Below are 25410 nucleotides of genomic sequence, written 5' to 3'. Positions count from 1 at the left end.
AATACACACTTTCAAGAGTTCATTAAAAACATCTCATAGTTACAAAAGACAGAATGAGGTACCTTTGAATTAACAAAAAAAAATTTATAGTATTTGATTTTACAGAATGCTGTATCTGTGCCTTATAATTCTTTGCACAATGAAAGGTCTAGGAGAAGGATTCGGATACAGCCCTGTACTTTCTCAGCAACTTGCTGAACTCCTGTATCACAAATTTCTTATCTAAAATTTAGGAATAGTTGGGGGCTGGAGCAATAGTACAGCCAGTAGGGCATTTGCCTTGCACATGGCTGACCCGGGTTCGATTCCCAGCATCCCATATGGTCCCCTGAGCACAGCCAGAAGTAATTCCTGAGTGCAGAGCCAGGAGTAACCCCTGTGCATCGCCGGATGTGACCCAAAAGCAAAAAAAATAATTAATTAATTAATTTAATTTAATTTAGGAATAGTAATAAATATTATAGGGTTTTTGTGACAATTACACAAGAATATCTATATTTGTTTTTACACACAACAAGATGTTCTATAATATTGTGATTATAAATATAGAAACAAGCTTATCTAAAATAAATAAAATGTATATGTGCTGCTGGTCCTTTTGGATGCTCTTCAAAATAATCACTGTATTTAGTAACTTTCTATTAACCAGTAACTAAAGTAGACATTCCCTTGGGCCCAATAAATAGTGCAGGAAGACAAAGTATAGAGGGAAGGTTGCTTGCCTTGCACATTGCTGACCCAGGTCCTATTCTAGGCATCTCATATACTGTTCCCTGAGTTTCCAGGATGTGATTCCTGAGCAAAGCCAGGAATAAACCCTGAGCACTGTAGGGTGTGACCCCAAAGACAAAAAAAAAGTAACCATTTCCAAATGATATCAGATCAACAAAACATTTAGATTAAGAATTGGGGCTGGAGCAATAGTACAGAGGGTAGGGTGTTTGCCTTACACGTGGCCAACCTGGGTTTGATTCCCTGCATCCCACATGGTCCCTGGCACTGCCAGGAGTAATTCCTAAGTGCAGAGCCAGGAGTAACCTCTGAGCATAGCCCAGAGGTGTGACCCAAAAAGCCAAAAAAAATTTTTTTAATTAAAAAATTAAAGTTTGTGGGGTTGGAGTGATAGCACAGTGGTAGGGCATTTGCCTTGCATGCAGCCGACCCTGGTTTGATTCCCAGCATCCCATATGGTCCTCTGAGCACCGCCAGAAGTAATTCCTGAGTGCATGCACCAGGAGTAACCCCTGTGCCAATGCCAGGTGTGACCCAAAAAGGAAAAAAAGATTGAAAAGAATTAAAGTGTGCAATAAAATGGCACAGAGATGATCTTTAGTTCACAGACTTAGCAAATATGGTATACATATCTGAAATATTCTTCCCAAGGTTCCCAAGTTAGAGGAAGAACTGGAAACTAAACTTCACTCTCTCAATGTAAAATCCCAAACTAAGTATTTCTTGCCTTACTGAAGTGGGGGAAGCAATAAAACTAAGAGGAAAGAATGTTTTCCAAATGACAGCAGATCCTTACCTAAAAATCACTGTATCACTGTCACTGTATCACTGTCATCCCTTTGCTCATTAATTTGCTTGAGTGGGCATCAGTAACGTCTCCATTGTGAGACTTTTTGTTATTGTTTTTGGCATATAGAACATGCCACAGTAGCTTGCCAGGCTCTGCCATGGGGGCGAGATACTCTCGGTAGCCAGGCTTGCCAGGCTCTTTGAGAGAGGTGAAGGAATCGAATCGAACCGGGCTCGGCCACGTGCAAGGCGAATGCCCTACTTGCCTCGCTATCCTAAAATATAAGGTCCAAAACTTCATTTGATGATTTGTGTTTGTCATCATAGGGCAGGACCATTCATACCAATGAGCTAAATCAATATCCAATCAAGTGTATAAATTCATGTTGGCAATAACACCAACATTGCTGAATATTGCTGTCCATTTTCAAAATAGTTTCCTGTATTTTAATTTTACTTTCCCTTCAATCCTGAGATTCAGTTTATGAATGATTTATATTGTATGACTTATATTTATATGAAAAATGGTAAAATATATAAATCAGCAATTTATATATATGATTATATTTAATATATGATTATAAATATAAAACAAACTGAAGTTTTCTATCTGAGAGGACGTGACATGCCTTAAGTTACTCACATAGTAATGACAAATCTTATCTGGAATGCAGTGATGCAGTCTTCCATTTCAAGTGTCCTTGCAAATACAAAGAACTGTATGTAGAACTAAAAACCTAATGTCACATTGCTAATTCTTTTATTTGTAGTGGCAAAATAAAACTTCTATAAAATTGAAAGTACAAATGTACAGTCTTTGAAAAATATAATATGGATTTATATTTTATTGATATTTTATTACATTAAGCCTTAGAACAAATGTTAAATGTAGCAAGCAGGATATTTTTCAGGGAGCTCTGTCTGATCAAAAGGAAAAAAGGGACTCAGCCAGCCAAGATGTAAATTACAGTTTGCTTCATTTTGACATGCACACCAATCTTAGAAAATCAGAATATAGATTTAAAATTCTTTACCTCCCCCAAAAAATGTGAATCCAATAGTCAGACTACTATAATATAGGAGTATATAAAAGGAACTTAAATATTTAGGGAAAAATACCCAGAAGATGAAGTTGCTCAGAAGGCCAAAATACAGTGAACACTTTCTGGTTAGAGTGAATCCAGGACTTCAAGTGAAAATTATTTGAGGCAATAACCCTCTATCAAACAAACTGTGTCACTAACTAGTAATTTTAAAAGGAAAGCATAATGATGGTGTGAAAAGAATGATTCATTGTTGAAATGAGGAGGAAAGGAAAATGGATAAAATAGCCTAATTTATACTTTTCTTCCACATGTATTTAGTGGAAATAAAAAATTAGAAATACAGTTCATGTATGTTAACTAAATAATCCAGGAAACATTTTAACTTGGGGGATGTTGATAAAATACACCGGCTACTTTTCATTATGAATCAAAATTTTGTTGTTCTTTAAAAAAATAGAAATCTAATTCACTAACGGGTTAAAGACTTAATCAATTAATGAAAGTTAACAGTTATTGATGAGATTTACAATTATCTTATTATAATCCAGGATTTATACTACTCTAAATGTGTGTAAATTTAACCTTTCAGTTACTACACCAAAATCCTCCTTATTCACAACTGAGTTAAAGATTATGTAATATTCTCAGGACCACCAAGTTTTAGGGACTGAAAATGGATTTTAGAATCCAGGAAGTCAAAATCTGAATCACTGAAATGTTGTTTTTTTGTTTTACCTGAACATTACCTTCCTAAAGGAAACACACAGAATTTTAAACTTAATTTATAGCTACAAAATGTGTGGATCTGGGGCTGGAATGATGTAGTACAATAGGTAACTGTGTGTACCTTTGCGGGTGGCCAACCTGGTTTTGATCCACCAAACCCTATATGAGCCACTCCCCCGCCCCCCCAGCTTCTCTAGGAGTGATCCCTGGACTCAAAGACAGGTGGTCAGCCCAGAAATGTTAAAGTCCAGACATGTTCGGGTTTGGGGGTGTGCCCTGGGGCTATTCCCAGCTTGGTGCCTAGGGAACCACTCGGTGCCAGAAACTCAACTCAGGTTCTCCCACATAAAAGGTCTGTGTTCAAGCCCATTGAGCCATCTCTCTGGCCCAAAACTAATTGCTTTTGAAATTTAAATTTATTCTCAACTTTTAGAAACTGTTCGAAATATCTGTCACTCTTAAAATACTAAGTGCACCTTAAATTTCTCCTATTGAGGATGAGCCAAAGACTAGCGTGGAATGCATTTATGAAAAAGAGTGCAAGTGAATTTTCAAATTAAACTTTAAAGCTGCGATCAAAGATTAGATAATTCCTATTATCTTCTTTTACATAATTCTCATGAAATTTATGTTTTACAAATATTTATTTGATGCAATTTAATAGAAAACATAGTCTCAAAATTAGATGTTCACCTTTTTAAATTATATCTTCACATACAGCCCCTAAACATTTGAAGCCAGAAGTTCATGTGCAAGTGAGTAAACATATGTGTGCCCGACACAGTAGACATAAACATGTGGAAAGCAAATTGACAACTGATTTCATCACTGAAATTTCTTTAGCACATAAAAAATGAAAAAGAAAATATTGCTTTATTTCTCAGTTTTTTAGTGGCTTCTACAATCTGGGAATCCAGAAATGCATCTCCTTAGAATTCATGAGAAATGAAAGTCAAGGAAATAATGAAAGGTAGTGCTGAGTAGAATAAACTTTCTAGTATACCTAGCCTCAGTACTAATGCAAAACTAGCAGTACCCTGCCCACAAAGAAACTCACAAAGGCTTGTATTTACCTCACAGCTGCCTACTTTTTCACTCCCGCTTCTCATGGGAAGTAAGAATACTTCTCAACATGACAAAAGCCCACCTACTCAAAGAGGAGGTTAATTATTGCTACATAATTAACCTCACAAGAAAATTGTTAAGATTAATGAAGCAGTACTTACTAAGTGATTACAAGCTCCCCATGAACAGCCATATAAATATTGGTTTACAAAAACACCTACAAGTATATTGAGAACACATTCTGTGTACATTATTGCAATACTGAATCTATAGATCAACATGCATAAATCACAGCCTATGTGTCACACAAAAAATAATAAGGAACAAAGGAGGAACAGAGCTGGGGATTGAAAAACAAGAATAAAAAGGAAAAAAAGGAAGAAGGAAGAACAGGGAAAATGGGGTGTGTGTGTGTGTGTGTGTGTGTGTGTGTGTGTGTGTGTTTTAAATTTTCAGCAAGAACTGTCATGCCAAAATAAAAGTTCCCAGTTTGGTAGTAGAAAATCATTTCTCAGAAAAATATTAAATAACTTCTCTTATGTAATCTGAGTAACTTGAGAAATACAGAAAACCCCCAAATAATTTCTTCAACAAATATTCAAATGATGGTCTCCTTATCTATTTTAGCACTAATTTTAATTAGGTTAAAATAGTAACAAAGATTTTTTTCAAAATCCTGAAATGAATTTTAGATGCTAAAAGGAAATTTGTGTACAACTAATTTAGAGCATATTGTATAATGCATGGGTTAGTGCTCCCATCCAAAATACAACATGGTCATCACACTTACAAGATCACCAATGTGCCTCATCATCTTTTACCACTCTTAGCCACCACATCTACTTCCCAGTCTTCCCAACGAGATTCTAAATTAGAACAGGATAACGCGGGCTTCAGAGACAATGGCAACCAACATAATCCCCAGTCTCAAACAGAAAAAAACTCTTAAAACTTTACCTCCAGCACATGGCAATGCTACGGCTACAGAACTGCATCTCATTTCAAACATTCATGGGGAACTCAGCATCCAAGAGAAGCCCCTTCTCTTGAAGTAAAGCTATCTCCCAGAGGTGAAATGCTCTGTATTATCTATCTTATTAGAGCAACACAATTATGTAACTCAAAAGCAAAAAAAAAATTAAACCTGTCATGTAATTGATGGGACACTGTTTAGCACACAATCTCATCCAATCACAAGCAAGTCAGGCCCATAATTACTTACTTATGTGTACTCAGAAAGGTGGAAACTAGAATTCATAAAGAGCACCTAATGATCACCTAATGATCATAAAGATCACCTCAATCATCTACTCTATTATCAGTGTCATCCACACAAAAAACACAGAATTGTAATTTTGATTTTTCTACAGTTTGTAATAAAACAAACTCTTCATTTGTTTAGGGTCCTATATCCTGCATGTGTCTGTGCTTGATCTTTCTTTATACCCTTCCCCTTTCATACCCAATGGCGATAATCAGTTTTATCTTAACATAATTCTCAAGTTGCCTGCAAGCTTTCAAGCTTCTATACTATATCTCTCAGATGTCTTTTATGCCATATAAGGAGTATCCCATAAGCACAATGTTACCTCTATGCCATGTCTCATCCAGTCTAGTGGTCATTTGCTCTCTCCTCCCAGACACTAATGTGTTTGCTTTGTCTTATGGAGCCCTTAGCGTAATGAGAACATGCTTAGATCAGAGGTGAGTTAGGAGATCCTTTTCCCATTATGTTCGAAACCTATCAAATAAGAAACATACAAATTACCCATCTCTAGAATTTCTCATAAACTCTGTTGAGAATCTCTTGGAGTCTCTTGGAATGTCCTCTGTCTCTCTGAGGACCTCAAGTTTAGTACTTTCTTTTTTGTCTCTAGTTTTCTGGATTCTAAAACTTCCCTTTTAGATCTCACCACTCCCGCAATAACCCGTGCTTACTACAGTTATACGTCTTGATCACATATTCTTTTTTCAGGATAAATATGAATATTATTTCAGCTTTCTTTTAGATTTAACTTTAATTCATGAATATTTTAGAAGCCCTTTTTAAAACATTTTGTGATGTAATATGTTTGGATCACGTTCATGCTAATTCCTTTCTTTGTTGATGTGTTTTTGCCCAAATCATTCAGTTGCAAAATGTCAATTCTCTTCAATTAAATTAGTTATCATGACAATGAAAATTATTTTGAATTATTTTGATTGTCCAAACACCCACAATTAAAACAGCTGATTAAAATATAACAAAACGTTTGTTAGAATTGACAATTCATAGATAATAGATGCTTGATTTTCATAGATGCTTGAGTTTCAGTTTCAGTTTCCGAAATACCAGTTTTTTTTCAGAGGAAGGACATTTTCAAAATTAGGTTCTATTATATGGCTTCATATAGGGGTGCAAACAGTAATAGTTCTGGTTCTGCCAACGTCTTTCACACTGACTTGCCCAGGACCAACATAGGAATAAAGAAGAAACTAATTAGACAGGATTCTAAGTCTCCTACCCATTTCAACTGAATAGCTTTACTTTTCAAAATCTCCCTGTATACTGCCTTTCACTTAGAAAAGAATTTCATTGGTAAGGATCAAACCCTATTAATTCATATTCTGTATTCACATATTTCTATCACTAGAATCAGTTCTCTCTACTTAATAGATTCTGCTTCCAAACTTCCATCATTCCATTTTTGTGGTTTCTGCGGTCACAGGATGCAGAGACCAGAGGCAAGCACACATAATATTTATGAAGCCTTGGATTCATTTATTCCTGTATAGCTAATTCAATACCAAAACTTGATCATCAGAAAACTCCAGAGATATCATTAATCAGACAGAAGCCAAACATTTTTAAAGCAGCAGATTTGGCTCTATGACAATTTAAAGCATTAAGCTCTGCAAACTAAATAGCTGCTCTGTAGCTATTTAATGTGTATCACATTTGAAATTAAGTCTATTGAAACATAAAACAGTCACTCTACTTGGGCAATTTCTCAGGCACCACTTGAAATATTCACCACTTGCCTTCTAAGTTAGAGAAGTGAGGGCAAATCAGAAAGAACTGCCCACAGGCTTCCATATCTGTAAAGGAAGCCAAACTTTCTGGGAAGCCAAAATAAATGGAAATTTCTCAGGCTAGAGCACAGAGCAGGTATTTGAAAGTTTGCCAGTGTTATGTGTACAAATTATGTAAAAGAAACAGAATTTAGTCTTCCAAAGGTGCCCTCTTTTCTATATTATAGTTAGTATGAGTAGTTTACATAACAAGAAACATATTCCAAAGCAGCTAGTATACAACACACATTGGTTATATTGGTTATGTATTGCCCATTAAAATATATACATATATATATTCTACATATGTGTGTGTACTACTTATAAAGCTCAAATTCAAGAGAAATTCAGAAAAAAAAAGAACTTTTTGTTTTGGTGTTTTTGGATCAGGGGGAGTTCAGCTATTTTTCTACTTTCCTTAGAAACTTTCCTTGAAAGGAATAGCAATGATTATAAAAGCAAAGAATAGCACAAAGCTAAAATGATAAAAGTATGTAACTTTCTTTATAAAACAGTAAGGCCAAACACAGTTGGCTCAATTCTCTTTTTAGAGAGAAACGGAGAAAAAATGTCATGCATGTGTATGGTGGTATATTGTTTTTGTTTTTGCTAACTCTATCTTCCTTCTGTAATTTTCCTTCTGTATCTTTTTAATTTAATATAAATTTAGAACTAAATCTTAATATGTCAATACTTTCAGTTCTATATGGAAGTCTTGAGATTATTTGTTTCTAATTTTCAACTCACAGAAATATTTTTGAGGTCAAAATTTATTCAAATGTTCTAAAATCATCCAACACTGAAAGAAAGTGTATATCTTGTTAATAAGAATGTATATTTATTGCTATAGTTTAAAAACAAGCTAAGAAATCAACAACTCAAGAAGTCCATTAAATAAAGCACCTGGCTAGCCTAAATACCCAATGCAGTTATGGATCACAAATACATATTAAATTAAGCCTAATTATGAAAAAAATAACATTTCAGCTGAGAAAGGAAGACAGATGAAATTTAATTTTCATTAACTAAATTATTATTATACATTATTATTATATGACATTAATATAATAATATTATTATATATTAGATATTAGATGGTTGGAGCGATAGCACAGCAGGTAGGGTGTTTGCCTTGCAAGCAGGTTGGGTTCAGTTCCTCCATCACTCTTGGAGAGCCTGGCATGCTACCAAGAGTATCTCGTCTGCACGGCAGAGCCTGGTCAGCTACCCATGGCATATTCAATATGACAAAAACAGTAACAACAAGTCTCACAATGGAGACATTACTGATGCTTGCTTGAGCAAACTGATGAACAAAGGGAGGACAGTGCAACAGTGCTATATATATATATATATATATATATATATATATATATACACACACACATATATATATATATACTATTTGTTTCTATATGAATTATCTATACATCAACCTTTAAAATAAATAAATACTTGGTCTGGTGTAGGATAACATGAAGCTTGTCCTTTTAGTCTTGCCCCAGGGAACTTAGTTTACCTTAAAGCAATGTCCTTTCTCTATGGACACAGGAAAACAGTTAATATTATGCTTTGTAACTTAGGAGCTGATTGACTCCAATAATATTTACGCCTGGGCATCTGCTTTCTCGACTCAGTTGCCCTTAGTTCCTATTACTCCAAAAGCAGGGTACCGACGAGGGACGAAATGATCCCAGGGCAAGCTGTGAGCTACCATGGCATCTAAACGGGCCAGCCCAAAGCGCCACAATACTCAACTATAAGTTGAGAACATGGTCATAGACAAATGCTGTCATGATCCAAAAGTAATGAGTAATGGGTTAGGAAGAATAACCTGGCCTGAGGACTGTGGTCTGGAATATATAGTGAATGTCCTCAAGAAGAACCAAACTTTAAGTCTGATAATGTCTCTCTCTCTTTTTTTAACTTATTCTTTTATTGAATCACCATGTGGAAAGTTACAAAGCTTTCAGGTTTAAGTCTCAGTTATACAATGCTCGAACACCCATCCCTTCACCAGTGCACATATTCCACCACCAAGAAATCTGATATGTCTCTTACTGTGCTCATACAGAATGACTTTGCTAGAAAAATTAGAAGTAAATTTGCTGCAACTATTTAAGTGCATTACTAGCTGAGGAAGAAAGAAATTGACACACCCTTGTTTGGATCCCACCTTTGAGTGGATCTCCTAGTAATCTGGAGTAATCTCCTTAGATGAGATTTTGTTAATCTTCTGGAGAAGTGGTCTTTCCCCTCTTTGTTAATTTGTTAATGTTCAACCCCCTTTTTTGTTACTTCCCTATGTGATTGCCATATAAACTAAGACTGTAACAGAAGTAGGGGGAAGACACAGACACGAGGGAGAAAAGACAGAGGCAAGACAGAAGAGACAGGGTAAGGCAGAAGCAAGGAGAAGAGACAGAAGCAGAGAGAAAGAGCAAAGACAAGACAGAAGAAACAGCAGAGAAGACAGAGAAGTCAGGGAGAAGACACAGAAGCAAGAGTGAAGACACAGAAGCAGAGACAGAGAGGTCGGAAAAGACCAGTGGAGAGACTACAGAGACAGAGACGAGATAGAGAGACAGACAGAAGAGAGTACCGTGGCAAACACAGAAGCAGAGCATAAGGAGTAGCCATCCCCATCCAGTCCATACATAGTGGCTCTGGAGCACTGAACATGAGAGGTGCATGTGAGAGAGAACTGCCCAGAGAGCCCTCAAACACACCACATACCTCACATCATCAAAGGTACCCATGAGCGCGTACCTTTGAAGTTTTTACAGTCTGGAATGTGACTCAAATGATAAGGCACATGTCTTGCATGTGGAGGCACTGGGTTAAATCAGGCACACTTCCTGGAATAGCGCTGGTGGCTTCAAGAATCTCTGGGTATAGCCCCCATAAGAATAGCAATACCACCACCCTCCCAAAAAGAAAGATTTTTAGCATATTAAAGGGAAGGATCAAATCTTAATGAATGTTAAACCAGTATAAGTACTAAGAAATCACTTTACAACCAAAAATATAAAGTCCTCTATCAAATCTAAGAAAGGAAGAGGGTACCCTCCATTAAGATAGTTAGGGTAGAGAATAAGGCATGAATCACTGTATCACTGTTCATTGATATACTTGAGCGGGCATTAGTAACTTCTCCCTCCATTTGTCCCAGCCCTGAGATTTTAGCAGCCTCTCCTTACTAGTCTTTGCCAACGTTTGGAGGCTTTTTCAGGGTCAGGGAAATGAGACCTGTTATTGTTATTGTTTTGGGCATATCGAATATGCCACAGGGAGCTTGCCAGGCTCTGCCATGCAGGCAGGATATTCTCGGTAGCTTGTCGTGCTCTCTGAGAGTCTGAGAGGTGTGTGTGTGTGTGTATATATGTGTATATATATATATACACATATATATATCCCTCTATGATTTTATGGAAAATGGGTAGGGAGTGCCTTATGATGTGTCACGCAGCCGCGAATGTTCATTCATGCATGAGGCTCCTGGAGCACGGCAGTGGTTGGGTAGTGAGGCTGGCTGCCAGGGCTGGGTCCCTTTCAGCGGGGAGTGCTCTCACTTGTCCCCCTCTGGGCACCTCAAGTGGAAACAGCCTCTGGTGTGGAATTTGGTGGCATGGTTATGGGAGCCTCAATTTATGCTCCCTTCCAGGAGAAGCAGTCATGAGTTCTCTAAGGTGTGCATAGTGGCTAGAAAAATGAAAAGCAAGATGGTTCAGTATTCAGCATTAAAAACAATTTGAAGTTCCCATTCTCTAGGCTTCTTAGAGAGGGGACAGTGTCTGCCAGAGACTCTAGGGATAAACCCACCTGACACAAGCAGTGACTTTCAACAGAGGAAGGGAGCAAGGGATGTGGGGAGGGAAAATACATCCAATGACCTGAATCTTTGCCCTCCGTGTTTGAGACATACATTACATTTGTTTAAACATGTACCAAACAGAACAAATGTATAATGACTTTTGGCCTAGCTGTATTACTGGTAATTTTTGAGGTTTATTTTCTGACTTGGGTTGTTTGCCTTGGTGTGGCGGCAGGGGCAGGGGGGCGGCTACGGGTAGTCCCGAGTGCTTGAAGGTCCCTGGGGCTGGACTCAAGAGGTACTCTGGAAGTGATGGAGCACCAGAAACCAAAAATGGGGCTCTGTGTGTGCCAGTTATAGCATGAAGCTATTTCCCAGACTTCTATACCAGGTCATTTTTCCAACATTACATATAAACAATCCTAAACGCCTGCACCTCTTTGACATTGCAGAGCCAATGTTAAACACAAATTTCCAGAAGAGTTATGTTCAGCTCAAATAGTATCCCCATAACACATCTGCAGCTTGGGATTTGATTTCATAAAACATATAAGATCTCAGCACAGTAATATCCAGGGTTCTTTTATAAATCTGAGACTATGTGATTCTGACTCAAGCTCTCCAGAAATAGAGTGGGAAAAGCCTTCACTCACAGATTCTCTAGTTATGAACAACTAGTTATGAGAACTCATCTCTACTAACATTATTAGAAATAGGACAACGAAAGCCCATGTCAATGGAGAAAATAGCACTTACCTCACCCAGTTGTTTCCCAGATAAAATAATATCTAAGTAGAACTTTGTGAATTAGAAAGCTCTTCCATGGTGTTTCATTATATTGTTATAAAATTAAATACAATGTTATTAATATAATTCATTCCTATAATATTGACTTATTAAATGCTTATTAAGACTATTTTCCAGGAATGATTTTAGATTAAGCGTCACATTAAGATGTTCTTAGTAAAGAACAAATTACTAGTGTATTATGCCAGTATAGAAATGTAATTACCAGAGTTTTTAAAATTACCTTAATGGGGAATACCAATGTAAAAGTCATAAAATGAGTACCGTATACTAGTATAAGTGACCCATGAAAAGAAATTTTTCTTTGGCATTATTATCACTTCAAAATATTTCATTCTTTTAAGTAATTTTACCAAGGTAGCATTTTATAATTGACTCCATAATTGTTTTCACTGCTTTTTATTAACTTTAAATACATTTAATTTACATTCTAAATATAATCTAATTAATTAGTTCCAATGTCTTTTCCATGCACTAATTAGTTGTTTTCCCAAATAAATCTCTATCCCCTGCAAAAATTTTATCTAATTAGAAATACTTTTAAGATTATAATATCCAGGATTAGGTTAGAAAGTTAAATGTATTAATTCAACATGTCGGAAACAAAATACTAAATATTTACATTTGTACTTTATAACATGTTCCAAGCATGAATGTGGAATATTCAGAATATTCATGAATATTTCAGAATCTGGTAAACATAGCAGATTTGGAAAAAGACTTTACTAAAATAATTTTGAGATAAACACAAATGCATTGTCATGTAGTTACTATGAATTTCCTACTAAGAGTATTTTGTAAAAACTAGAAATATACCACATTACTTATTAAACTTTAACAGAAATTTAGCTGGATTATTCCTGTGCAAGATTTCTCTGAATCTTGAAAGAAATTTGAAAATATAGCATATTGCATTTTCTTGGAGTTGGCCTGGAGTTGAAATTTTATGTATGGCATTTTGTAAATGTGAATTATCAACTGTAAAATGAGTAGAAATAAGTTTTTGTCAATATCCAAATAGGTAAGCCTTTGGGAGAAATTTAGAACTCTTAATCTGTGACTGTTGATCATAATTCAGGGAAAACAAATTTCTATGTTTGTCTTCTCCCAAAATGATTTAATATGAACTAGTATTTCAAGATTAAAAAAAATAAGTATGTCTTAAAACATGAACTTAATACTATATGAAATATGTAGTAAAAAGTAAAATACTTGGAAACTGTTTCATTTAAATGACTTTTTGGCTATTAGCTATCAGCAATGATATCTAAAGGACAGTTCCTGGGCCCAGGATGACTCATTCACCACTAGCTTACTTTCTCTGATGTATTAGTCATGCTTCCATCAACACAAAGGGATTAAGATGCTAATCTTTATCAAATATAAAATAGGCCTATGTTCAAGAGAACTAATAATGCTTTGTTAAATGTCTTAAGATCCTAAATCTACTTCATTACTTATTGTCAATTCTCTATCATTTTAGTCAAAAGATTGTAAGAGGCCTTAAATGCTGAATCGAGGGTCAATATAACTTGATAAAAGGAGTAAGTGGTTTCACATAAGTTGAATTCATTTAATTCAACACTCTACTTACTGATCAGCCAACCTCAGTCACTTTTCAAAGATACTCTGTACCTGACTCATACAAGGGGTTCAAGTATATGTTAGCCTAAAATGTACCTTTCATTTCAGTTAGATTGCACAGTTTGATAAAAATCCTAATTCTTTTCTGTTTTCTTATTAGCTAATTGAATCAAGGAGAAATTTTCACTGGACTGGCAAAATTTCAACTATTCCAAGCAATTATTTTATTAATTTTCTTAATGGGCTGGAGCGATATCATAGCGGTTGGGCGTTCGCCTTTCACGCAGTGGACCCGAGTTCGATTCCTCAGCCCCTCTCGGAGAGCCCGGCAAGCTACCGAGAGTATCGAGCCCGCACATCAGAGCCTGGCAAGCTACCCTTGGCGTATTGGATATGCCAAAAAATAGTAACAATATGTCTCTCAATGAGAGATGTTACTGGTGCCTGCTCAAACAAATTGATGAGCAGTGACAATTTTCTTAATGCATGTCATTTCCTAGTCTGGTGTACCCTGACGGAAAAAAAAGCACCAGTAACCTAATCCCAGAAGATGAAAGTAGCAATACAGAATAACATGGTCATGATGAGTTATGATGACCATAGGAAGATTCAAACTTAGATTCAAACTCTGCTCTCTGGTTCATCAAGTTGACCTGAATTCTGTAAAAGCAAAAAAATAGCTTATTCATTTCTGAACTAATACTGATTTCTTATCCAATCTAAGAATACTTATTTCTTAATAAATGACTAATTCACCATGTATGCCAGATTAATTCTAAAGAATAAGTTATAAAAACATCAATCTCAAAAAATTAGTTTAATAATAAAATTGCTTCTATTAAAAAGTGAGGTAAATAAAAGAATGCAAGAAACAGAATTCTACATGAAATAAAATTGCCATCTCAATTGTAGAAGAAATTAATCCGCAGTACTTTTATCATCTTCTATCACAAACACTCATTAAAGCATATGTCTTGGCACATGTGTATATGTATGACAAACATGTATAAATACAAGCTTTCAGGTTAAAACTTAAGTTTTTTACTTAAAAAACTTAATGCTTAAAAATGTTTCCATTCAGGGCCTGAGAGACAGTACAGCGGGTAGGGCACTTGTCTTGTATAGGGCTGACCTGGGCGTGATCCCAAGCATCCCATATAGTCCCTGGGCGCTACCAGGAATAATTCCTGAGTACAAAGCCAGGAGTAACCTCTGAGCATTGACACGTGTTACCCAAAAATCAAAAAACAGAAAATTTCATTCACTGGAATTTGGTCATATTAAATTCAATATTTATGAAATACTTGTGAATATTTAAAAGACTCTAAAGTAGGTAAAGTAAAAATTATGACATATTACTTGGTCAGATCCTATCTTTTTAGAAATAGTTTATTATTTCTATATCTATATACATAGCCAAGAATGAATTAATATCAATTCACTGAAGTTGACAAGCTTTTCCTCTCCCCTGGAAAAAATTATATTATCTTTTCTTTAGCATTTAAAAAAGAGGCTTTTAGAAATGCCATGATGTAGAGACAATACTACAGCTAAAAGAGAAATGTAAAAAGAATCCATGACAAGGAAAATTGACAGATTTTCTTGCTCCCTTTACCCAAGAATCTCCTTTATTAGTGATGCTTATCATTAGATCTTAAATTAAATACATATACAATTAAATTAATAACTCCTTCTTATTCTTTTAAAATTTTATAAAATCAGGAGAGGACATTACCAATAGAGTAATGTAATTGTAAAATATGGAGACGGGAATATCCTAAAAAGTACCTGCCTTTCAAAAAAATGTGCTTTTATTCTTTTTTATTGTAACCAAATTTTTGCCACACCTCCCACTGGTTTTATTTTTTTGTTTCACTCATAATAACATTTAAACAAATACTCATCGAAGCTGTTCCAAATATGCAACACTATTTAAAGATTTTGTCTTTGTACCTGCAGAACTCCAAGTCCAGTGGAGATAGGTCAAATAATAAATTGAAAACACATAGTAATATGATAGTCAATGACAAGTATAGTACATACAACATACAACAGGCTCTGGGACACAGTTAGAAGCAGAACAAACTGTTGTGAGATTTACAATAGAAACAACAGACAAGCTCTTGCTAGATCCTAAAAGGCAATCGGGCCAGGGCAGTCATTTACAAAGGAGTAAGATCAAAGGAGGGAAAAAAGGACTTGAAAGTGGCTAGGAAACTTAGGTGGGCAAAAAGAGCAAAGGTAAAGGGAATCTAAACACAAACTGGTAATGATTCATGGTTTCCTAGATGTCAAATAGGTGACTTAAAATGGCAACATAACAACAGAGGCTGGATTTAACTTGTGCACATAGATTTTTTGCCTTGAGTCGTAGTAGAATATCAAGGATTAGCAGAGGCAGAATGGAAAGACAAATGAGTGTGTGTGTTCACATTTCCTGGAATCTACACAGGGATCCAATTTCCCTTCACCATTGATGTAAGTAGCACCATTGATGTAAGGAGGAAACAAAGATTCCATTAAGGCTTATTGCCTGACTTAGATATCCTAGTGTGGAAAATTTCTGCCCAAATTTATTTTATGTTAACTTCAATCAAGTGGTAAGATATAAGATCTCAATATTTGCATATTAGCTATAGTACAAAATTATCTTTGTTTATAAAAAACTATAAATTCTAGTCAAGAACTTATAAATAAATGTTAGATTCTCCTTCCATTTACATTTAAAAAAACCCCAATTAAATGGAAATATTGCTTGGGTTTCCATAAAAAAAAACTACATGTAGACATTTCTTTTAAATAACTGGTGGAAATAAGAATTTTTTTTTAAGAAAATCTTCATTTTGTTGATTTACTTGGTTTTCAAAATAGAAAAACCAGGGAACAGCAACAAAGTTTCATAATTACATGCCACATAAATCTATCAAGTATAATCTTAAAGAAGAAATCTGAATGTACTAGAAACTATTTTAACAAAGCACCAGTTCAATGACTTAGTTTTATAATGTACTCAAGGGATCATTAATAATTGGAACTGTCCGTACAAACCATGCCACTTTTCTTCTTTCTTGTTTTCTGGCTATGAAATTCTTTAGTACAGGAGTGTATTAGTAAAGGACAATTTAGTAGAAACTGTATCTCCAAAGAGCTAGCCTGTTCCTGGCAATCTGTGATTTTTCAAATTCTTACTAAATATGACTTTGAAATTCCAATGGACTCTCTCCAAATATCCAGAATTTGGTATACTATTGCCACGACCATTACCATCACACAAAATAACTTGGCTCTGCATTTACTGAGGATGAAATCTCTACTATAAACTTACGACATATCTGAGGAAATAAATGTTGAACTATTTATCCCCAAAGTTTTTATGTGAGTGCTTGTTACAGTGAATAAAATTGGAGTCAAATACTGTGAAGAACAATATTGTTTTTAACCCCCTGTTGATTTACAGGATTGTTTATTTTGCTATTCTAAGTAGAAATCAAAAAAGTAATATAAATTATCAGTATAATTTTTAAAATTTCATTTGGAAAGCTAAGAATCCATAGTGCCATATAAAATGAAGACATTCTGGACCAAAATTAGATATGGGTACCACAATTGCATGTAACCATTAATGAGGCTTATACAAAGATGTATTAATTCTTCCATAAGATTGTCTGATTCTCCTGAAAGATATCATTTGTATCAGATATTGAATATTTAATATACTTTGCATAAATCTGACTAAGTGGGTTTTCACATTCCTTTCTTAAATTCAGCAATACCAAAAAGGTTTTCTTCAAAGGAGGTATGTTATGTGTTTTTAAATAATTACTTTCAATTCCATCAGCTGCAATTATGCCATCAGGACTTACCTTTCTCAGTTTCTAATCATTACATCACACAATATGGCATACAAAAACTATTGGCTGTGCACTATGGTTTAGCACATATCATTCCCCAACTGTATAAACTTTTCCTAGCTCAGTTCTATTAACACTGTAAGGATTTCAATAAAAGCACTGTCTACAGAGATCTTCATTTTTCCATTGTGCCAGCTAATTTGCCACAAGAAATGTACATCCTCCCACATGGTTTACACATCTGATGTCTGAAATCACTGCTATTCTTAGTCATTCATAAAACACGAGGATATCTAGTTCAGCTCCTCTGTACGACAGCATTGTTTTAACCGTCACTTGCTGACCATCATGGAACAACCTTTGAAAATTATTTCTAATGTGCACAAGAAAAGGCAACAACTTTATTCGTGTCATTTTCTATCAGTCACCACATAGACATACAAAAAGTCCCAACACTGGATTCCCTTGCTGGTGTCACCAGGAGTCAATTGGGTGGTGATTGGACCTTAATGAAGGAAAATACATCTTAAATTTTTATTAAAACGACAATTAAACCAAGGAACAAAACTAGTTTCTAGCGTTAATTGTCTTATTAGCCAGCCTGTAACATCACATTTTCTGTGTGTACTGTAGCTTCTTATTCTAAGGGACACTAATTAGTTTTAAATGGTGTTAAATACCATCCCTGCAGTTGCAAGTGCTTCTCTGGGATTTTTACTGGAGAAAAGAACTCCTGTAATTTAAAACTACTTTGTTTTCTTCAGTCACAGCTGTTAAGGAAACACTGACCTGTGAAAATTTGGGGCTTTTGCTTCTCTAATGTCGCTATTACTTTATCATTTCTAGTCATTTCCTAACACATCTTTTCTCCCTGTTACCAGTGCTCTTCCATAATTCCCATCCCCCAACTTGCTTTCAGCAGAGAAACAGCATTTAGTTGGTTAAGCCAGTCTCTCTTTCCTTCTCCCTCTTACAAAGCCTTGGCTACCCTAAAAGAAAATTCTGTAACAACGTGTCAATTTTACATTGGCCACAAAGACAACTTCTGTTGGCGGAGGGGGAGGAAAGAGGGACTGGAGCTTGGCTGTCCCTTGCCACAGACAGGGATCTTTGTGGGAATCAGAAAACATTTCCTGCATAAAAAACTCAACACACACTCTGGTAGAAGGGTTGGGGTGCATGAAGGAATAGGCATCACCCGTGTCCTCAAAAAAATGGAACAGATCCATTCACCTTCCAAAGAGGAAAGTCATTTTCTCAAAATATGCCAGCTTTCTTGAATTATTAAACATAATCCACAATCTCAAATCCTCTCGCAGCTCCCACGCTGGAGTCTGTGTAAAAGCTGCAAATCACTCCTGCACTTCCGTTTCCTCTACATTTCTGTTGCACTGGTTTGGTTTTGCATTTCTGGTGTTTATTTTATTGGCTGCTCTCCAGCTCTCCCTGACTCCGGCCTCCTTCACCCAACACCACTTCCAGCTCATCTTTTGACAGTTCTCCCCCTCCAGTATATCAATGGGGAACCAAGAAAGTAAGAGCAAATCCACCCTAGAGGGGTATCCTCACAGCATGTGTTTCAATCCACCACCACCGCCGCTGCCACCACCCCCACAACCTCCCTGCCTGCACCAAGAGCAGAGCTGGCGCTTCCTTGCGCGCTCTCTGAGCCCAGGAAAGAGGGAGCACGTGACATTTATAGTGCAAAACTGCTAAAAGAATAACCCAGGGGCTGTGGGGGAGGGGTGCGCCCTGTGCAGGCATCTGTCAGCGGACCTGAACAGGCTTATTATTGAGTTTGGGTCACCTTTTAACTGCAGGGTGGCAAGTAGTTCAAATCTGGAAAGGGGTAGTGAATGAAAAGGTGCCATAGAGGAAAGAAAACCATGAGGAAAAGGACCTTTGCCTGAGTTTAAGGAAGCTGTAGACCGGTCAGATACCTGGGTGTCCTGGGCTAGTGTGGCCCCGAGATTGCAATTCCCCAAGCTAAACTCTCTTTCCTTCCTCACTTATCACCAGCGGGAACTGCTTCACTGGCTCTCCAGTGACATGTGGTTCATGGCTAATCCCAATCCCATCCTCTCTGCCTCAGGTCGAAATTCATGAAATCTACAGCCAGTCTATGAGACATGCATCAGTAACTAACACAAACCCCGAAAGAATACAAAGAGGGTAGAATAACGGAGCCGCTTAGGCTAAGGGAGCGCATTTACAGTGCGGCCCCACACGCCCCTCCCCCCTCCAGCACGCCCACTCCCGGGTGCACTTACCTTCTTTGGGCGGTCGCTTGGCCTCCCGGGTAAGATTGCAGACCTGGGTGGTTTGCAGCTCCTGGGTCAGACAGCCTTCCGTCTGCTCATTCAGGGGTAATACCACGTTATTTAACAAAACCAGCGACTGGTCGTCGATTCCCCACTCTCCCAAATGCTGAGGGCAGGTGCATTTTGTATACATGATCCCACATGATTCTGTTCTCCCATTTTCTGATTTTAAGCAGCTCTCCAACCAAGTGCATAAGACATGGCAACCGAATTGGCTTGGGCTCACCTTGTTTAATACCAAAAACTCAAAGAAAGATTTCTGATCTTCTTCCCCCTTTTTCTGTAATCCTGGGAAATCAGTTGGAAACACCCGACGAATTTGAATAAAATTTTTATCATATTGTAGAAAAACGAAAGCATTCTTGGAATCGCAGAGTTGCATTATAGAATGATTCTTTCTTAAAAGATCCTTTATTTTTTCATGGGAAAAATGATCGAACTGATAAGCCAGGAGGGAAAAGTTAGAGCAGCTAAGGTCCTTTTTGGAAAATTTCAGGTAAATGCTATATTTGGTTGGATCTGGATTTTCCAGCGTCCAAGTGCAGTTTGTAAAGTTTTTGGGAAACATTTCACTTACAGAATACGATCCATAAATGACTCCCTTCACCAAAGTTGAACACCAGAAGTCTTGGGCAGCATTAAATCCAAACATAACCAGGAGATAGGTGGAAAATATATAAATCAGCAGGTTACGAACAGCCTTCATCCTATGTCATTTGGCCTGTAAAAATGGTAATAAAAGTAAAATGCAAGTAGGAGTCTATACGCATTGAAAAAAAACTACTTCCAATATTACAACCAGCTGTTTTCAAGATTTCAGGGAGAAAAAAAATCCCCTTTTAAAAGAAGGGCAGGTAATTTTTTATTTTATAATGCGAAAAATTATCTGTTGCTGTGTGAATAGCGCCCTCACGTGGTCATTCACAACAGCCAAATTCCTCACTTGATTTGAAAATAATGTCTAATAGATTAACAGGAGGGTCTAACTTGTCTAGCAGTGTTTTCTCCAGGTGCATTATAATTCTCCTAAAAGAAGAAAAGCACGTTTTACCATGCTGAAAATGTGACTTTTTGAATATTTTTAAGCACCCAGACAACCTTTTTTTCTCCCTTAAGATCTTTGCCTGCAATAAACATCATCACACAAAATCTAATCTGATAATCTGGGAACAGCTGTCATCACATTATTTCTCTTCTTTTAAATGTGATAAGTAATTAGAATAAATGATGGTCACGATTTGAAAAGCACAAACGATAATATGTTATAGATAAAACATCATCTCCCAGATGCCTCTACTTGTCTTCTCAGGGGCCACCTTGTGAATTGATGGAATTTCCTCTGCAAAAACATTCTCATTCATGTGGAATAAGAGAGGTTTTGAAATCATTACCGGAGAAAGGGAATATGTGGGTACATACACAGGGAAAACTTCTTATTCAACATCACCATTGGGAACCAGGATTTAAGGCCGTCATTTCAATGTGATATGCCCTCTTGGGATACATAAAGTGGATCACTGTATTAGGATCTGTTTCCAAAGATGGTATCAGTGAAAAATCCCAGAACCAAAGTAACTGAGTAGACTTCCGTTTTTCAACAAGATTTCTAAATAGAGGGATATTTTATCTAGACTCACAATGTAATTTAAAATTTACTCATAATCAGAAAAAAATAACAATTTTCATTTGCTAGCAGATTTCAATTATCGAATTGTTCCCTTTCCAACAACTCCAAAGGCCTTCCTCTTTTAATTCCTCTTACCAAAAAAATCTGGCCTTGCATAATAAAGTAACCCTGGGTTATATTTACCTCTGTAAGTTGTTATCCAAAAATAACTTGAATTTTTTTCAGCTTTAACCTTTGGGAAGTTATTTCTTAGAATATATTGATATTGCTTTTATTTTTGCTTAGCTTTTGAGCTGATAAAAGTGATGCCAAGTTAATGTTTAAAAGTCTTTAGGTTGTAGTCTCTTCCACTATTCTGTAAACAGAGACAGACATACAGACATATAGATAGTTAAGAGTTTTCATGTCTTTGCCTGGGTTCTCTCATTGAGCCAAAGAATAAAACCCTCTTCCTTCCCATTGCATAACACACAGCAACGCATGCACACAAATTCCTGTGACCAAAGTCTCTGAAGACAGATCTGCATTTTCCAGATCTTATTTCAAATTCTGTTATTTCGATACAGGCAAAAACACCCAACTCTAATCTCTCCATGCAGCAGTTAAAATAGCATACAAACTGCTAGGTGGATGAAAACAGCGTTCTCTGTTTCAAGAACGCATTTTGTTGGAGAAAATAAAGACGACAATCATTTAAAGGTTTGAAAAAAGAGGGAAAGTTGTAGTGAATTCTGGAAATAATTTCCTATTTTTTCCCCCTTGCTGTGGCACTTTGCAGGCAATGCAGGTCTGCGCAGTGTTCTTCAGGATAGAGTGTAGGCGTTGAGAGCCAATGTGACAATAAGTGTCTAAATTAGGAATTCCATCCATGAAAAGGGGCTTCATTTTATAATCGGCAACTCCAAAAGACGGTCGTATGTCTTTTCCTAATGAAATGTGGTACTTTTGCTTCCTTTTATTTGACAGAGTGTGTCTGCATTGCTGTGCCCATCAAGAATCAGAGTGGGAAATAGCTCAGATTTCACTTTCATGCCTGCTCACCAGAGCAACACCCCCCCCCCTCGCCTGGACATAATGACCCTTATTTTATTTATTAAGCTTTGGTATTCCGAGTCTTGTTTTGTTCTGTATAATACAGAATAAATCACGGAACCTTCCTGCCACCCCCCATCACCCCCCGCCCCCCACCTCCGGTGCCCCACTGCAGGGCCAGTTGAAACAATTTTATATCTCTCTTTAAGAGAGAACGGGGTGGGGGAGGTCTTCAGGGCTGGGCACCAAGATTTCAGGCTGGTGTATTTTTATTTATTTATTTATCTGGTTGCTGCTGAGAAGCAAACCGGCGTTTAGTTTAGCTATCCTCAAAACTGATTTTTCTGGGTGACACTTTAGTTTAGTCGAACATAGACGGCGCCATCACTCCACTGAATTTTACCCCCAACAGAAGACCCACTGACTCCCCTTATGTTAACTTCCTTTTAACCCAAGCCCCCTCCCCAATAGAATCACCCCAGTCACATCCAGCTCTCAGTCTTTTTTTTTTTTTTTTTTTTGGTCTCTCTGCCTATTTCTTCCCACCCTGCACATCTCTGGAAAAACCAGACTTCTCTAACTTTTCAACTGCGGCGTTTAAGTGGATGCAGACAGTCGGCTTTGCTCGCAGCCCCTCCGTGGGCCAGCAACAGCCTCTCCATCCTCATCCTCCCTCCGCAAACACCTAGCCGAGAGCTCCTCGGCGGCGACCCCGGGCCAGAGAGAAGGTGACCCTGGACCACCACCCCCACGTTCCTTACCTTCCACTCCGAAAGCTCCGGGAGGCTCTTGCTCTAAGACACCAGCACAGGCACGCGTCCCAGCAACAGTGACGGAGAGACTCCCCTTCGGTCCCAATCACCGTTGCCCATTTTACCCGGCTCGGCTTCAAAAAAATCAGGATTTATTTATTTATTTTTTTAATGCACATATAAGAGAAGCAAAAGATGAGGGGATTGGTGGGGGGGCGGAATCAAACAGAGAAGACAGGAAGGGAATTAAAAAAAAAAAAAAGCAGCCTCCAGGACCCCCGGAGCCTGACGCCGTATCCAACCGAATCCGATCTTCAATGAGGGAGGGAGGGGAGAGAAGCCCCCTCCCTCACCGGAGAGAGATTCTGAGCGACCCCCAAATGCAAGTGGCTTTCAGAGCGAGGATGTGGGGTTGAACGAAATCTTGCCCCCCCAGCCACCGATTCGCCAAGAAGCCAAGAAAGCGCGGAGATGGAGAAGTGGCCGGCGGCGGCGGCGGCGGCGGCGGCTCCGGCGGACGGGTTGGGGCGGTGGGTTTAGTACTGGAGAAGTCGCGGGGGGCTCGGCAGGCTCGAGCTTTGCTCCTGTTTTTCCGCTTTCCTCCCTCCTCCTCCTCCTCTTCCCCCCGCAGGTAACTGATGCACGGACAGCGACTCAGGAGAAGCAGGGGGTGGGAAATTAAAAAAAAAAAAAAAAAAAAAAAACCCTTGGCTGGTGATGCCGGAAAGCTGTTTGAATGCCCAGCTCGGAGGGAGGCGCGAGAGGGAGCGCGATAGTAAAGCTCGGGCTCGGGCGTGCGCGCGCGGCGCTGGCGCTCTCCGGGCCGCGCGCGCGCGCGCGCGCACCTAGCTGAGGCCGCGCGTCCCCGGGGCCCGCGCGCGCGCGCACCGGCCTCGCGCGTGCTCGTGGGCACGCGCGTGTATCCCCCCCCCGCGGCCCCCCCTCGTCCACCCCACTCGCCGCCTTCCTCCCCCGGAGGCGCGCGCCGCGCGGTGCGGCTGGCGGCCCGCCCCGGAGCCCGAAGCGCTCGGTGCCTTCGCGAAGTTCGGCCTCCTGAGGGCGCGCGGGCTGCCGTGGGGGTGGGTGTCGGTGTGGCGGCCCGGCAGGGTGGGCGAGAGAAGCCCCCCCACCCCCGAGGGAGGGGGGCGGGCGGGAAGGAGGCGGGCGGGAGCTGCAGCCCGGCCCGCGGTGCCCCCTGCGCGTCACGGATCCTCTAAACCCAGCGCGTCCAGAGAGCGGGATGTTCTGCGTCTGGGAGGTCTTTGCATCCTCGGTTCCCAGCGCCGGGGCTGGCGGCCGCCAACTGTAAGAGCTATTCCTGGGGAAGGCGAAGCCCTGGGGTGGGCGCGCAGGGGGGAGCTGAGGAAGGGGAAGCGACCCCGAGGGCTGAGAAGTAAATACTGGACTTCATGGTCTTTCTCTTTCAGTCCGGACCGGTCGAGTGGCCCATGAGCTGTCATTCCAAGCACCGAGATTCCGAGTGAATTGCATCGGATCGCAACCCAGGGGGTTAGGAGCTCAGCTACTGAACTGCTGCGCGTCTCCGGCTCGAACAATACTATTTTGTGTGTGTGTGTGTGTTATTTTTTTAAACCCCCCTCCGGGAGGCTGCAATTAACATCTTATTTGTTCTGGCTAGATACAGGCTTTGTCCCGAGCGGGATGCGACGACCGAGGTTGGGCATTTTGCTTTGCTTTCTGCATGGCAATGGGATCTGGTTGTGGGGTCTAAACTTTGGTTTTTGTTTCCTTCATGTATCCAATTCTTTTCAAGTTTCCCTAGTAACAGGTTTGGGGACCGGTGTGGGAAGAAACGAGGGGGATAAGGGGGGAAAACCAGCAGATTTCTGCGTTTAGCAGAAGGGAGGGTGTGGGGGGAGAGACGGGTGCATTTTCACCTTAGCCTACATTTATTATTTTTGTTTGTTTTTGGTTTTGTTTGTTTGTACCTCCTGAACAGGGAACGGACAAGTAATTGATGCACTATCTTCAGATACATGCTGCAGAAGCTTGGCTTACTGATGTTTGTCTCTACTTGGAGACACAGTTGATGCTTTGCAAAACAAGTGCTAAAATAGTGCGGTGATGTGGTGGGAGGAGATCAGACTGGGCAATTCTTACAAAGTGTCTCTGTCTTCCCAAGTCGCTGGTATGGCAGGTGGAGTTGAAAAAAACACTTTCCCTCATTTTCTCTCCCTAATCTTTCTACATTT

The 25410-nt window shown here is 38.7% G+C and overlaps 2 protein-coding genes across 5 annotated transcripts in view; one reads left to right on the top strand and one right to left on the bottom strand.

The window, feature by feature from the left end:
* The window catches only part of ADGRB3 (adhesion G protein-coupled receptor B3), an 823957-nt gene extending 800070 nt beyond the window's left edge, over positions 1–23887 (bottom strand). For 2 of the 4 annotated variants that reach the window (XM_004605882.2, XM_055134855.1), the window contains exons 1-3: positions 23207–23886; positions 21597–21768; positions 19736–20507 (exon numbers count right to left, since the gene is read on the bottom strand). In XM_004605882.2, coding sequence (XP_004605939.1) covers positions 19736–20492 — 757 coding nt within the window. In that variant the 5' untranslated portion in view covers positions 20493–20507; positions 21597–21768; positions 23207–23886. Of the gene's footprint in view, positions 1–19735; positions 20508–21596; positions 21769–23206 lie in introns of all 4 variants that reach the window. The other 2 variants (XM_055134853.1, XM_004605883.2) reach the window with 2 other exon arrangements.
* Positions 22044–25031, top strand: LOC129404341 (uncharacterized). The gene is made up of 4 exons (XM_055136697.1): positions 22044–22112; positions 23634–23828; positions 24176–24502; positions 24625–25031. Exons 1-4 carry the CDS (start codon positions 22044–22046, stop codon positions 24679–24681), a joined length of 648 nt encoding a protein of 215 aa, XP_054992672.1. The 3' UTR covers positions 24682–25031.
* The last annotated feature ends 379 nt before the right edge of the window (positions 25032–25410 follow it).

The sequence above is a fragment of the Sorex araneus genome, chromosome 4 (assembly GCF_027595985.1).
Source record: "Sorex araneus isolate mSorAra2 chromosome 4, mSorAra2.pri, whole genome shotgun sequence".
In the NCBI taxonomy this organism is placed as follows: Eukaryota; Metazoa; Chordata; class Mammalia; order Eulipotyphla; family Soricidae; genus Sorex; species Sorex araneus.
This window is presented reverse-complemented; position numbering and strand designations above follow the sequence as displayed.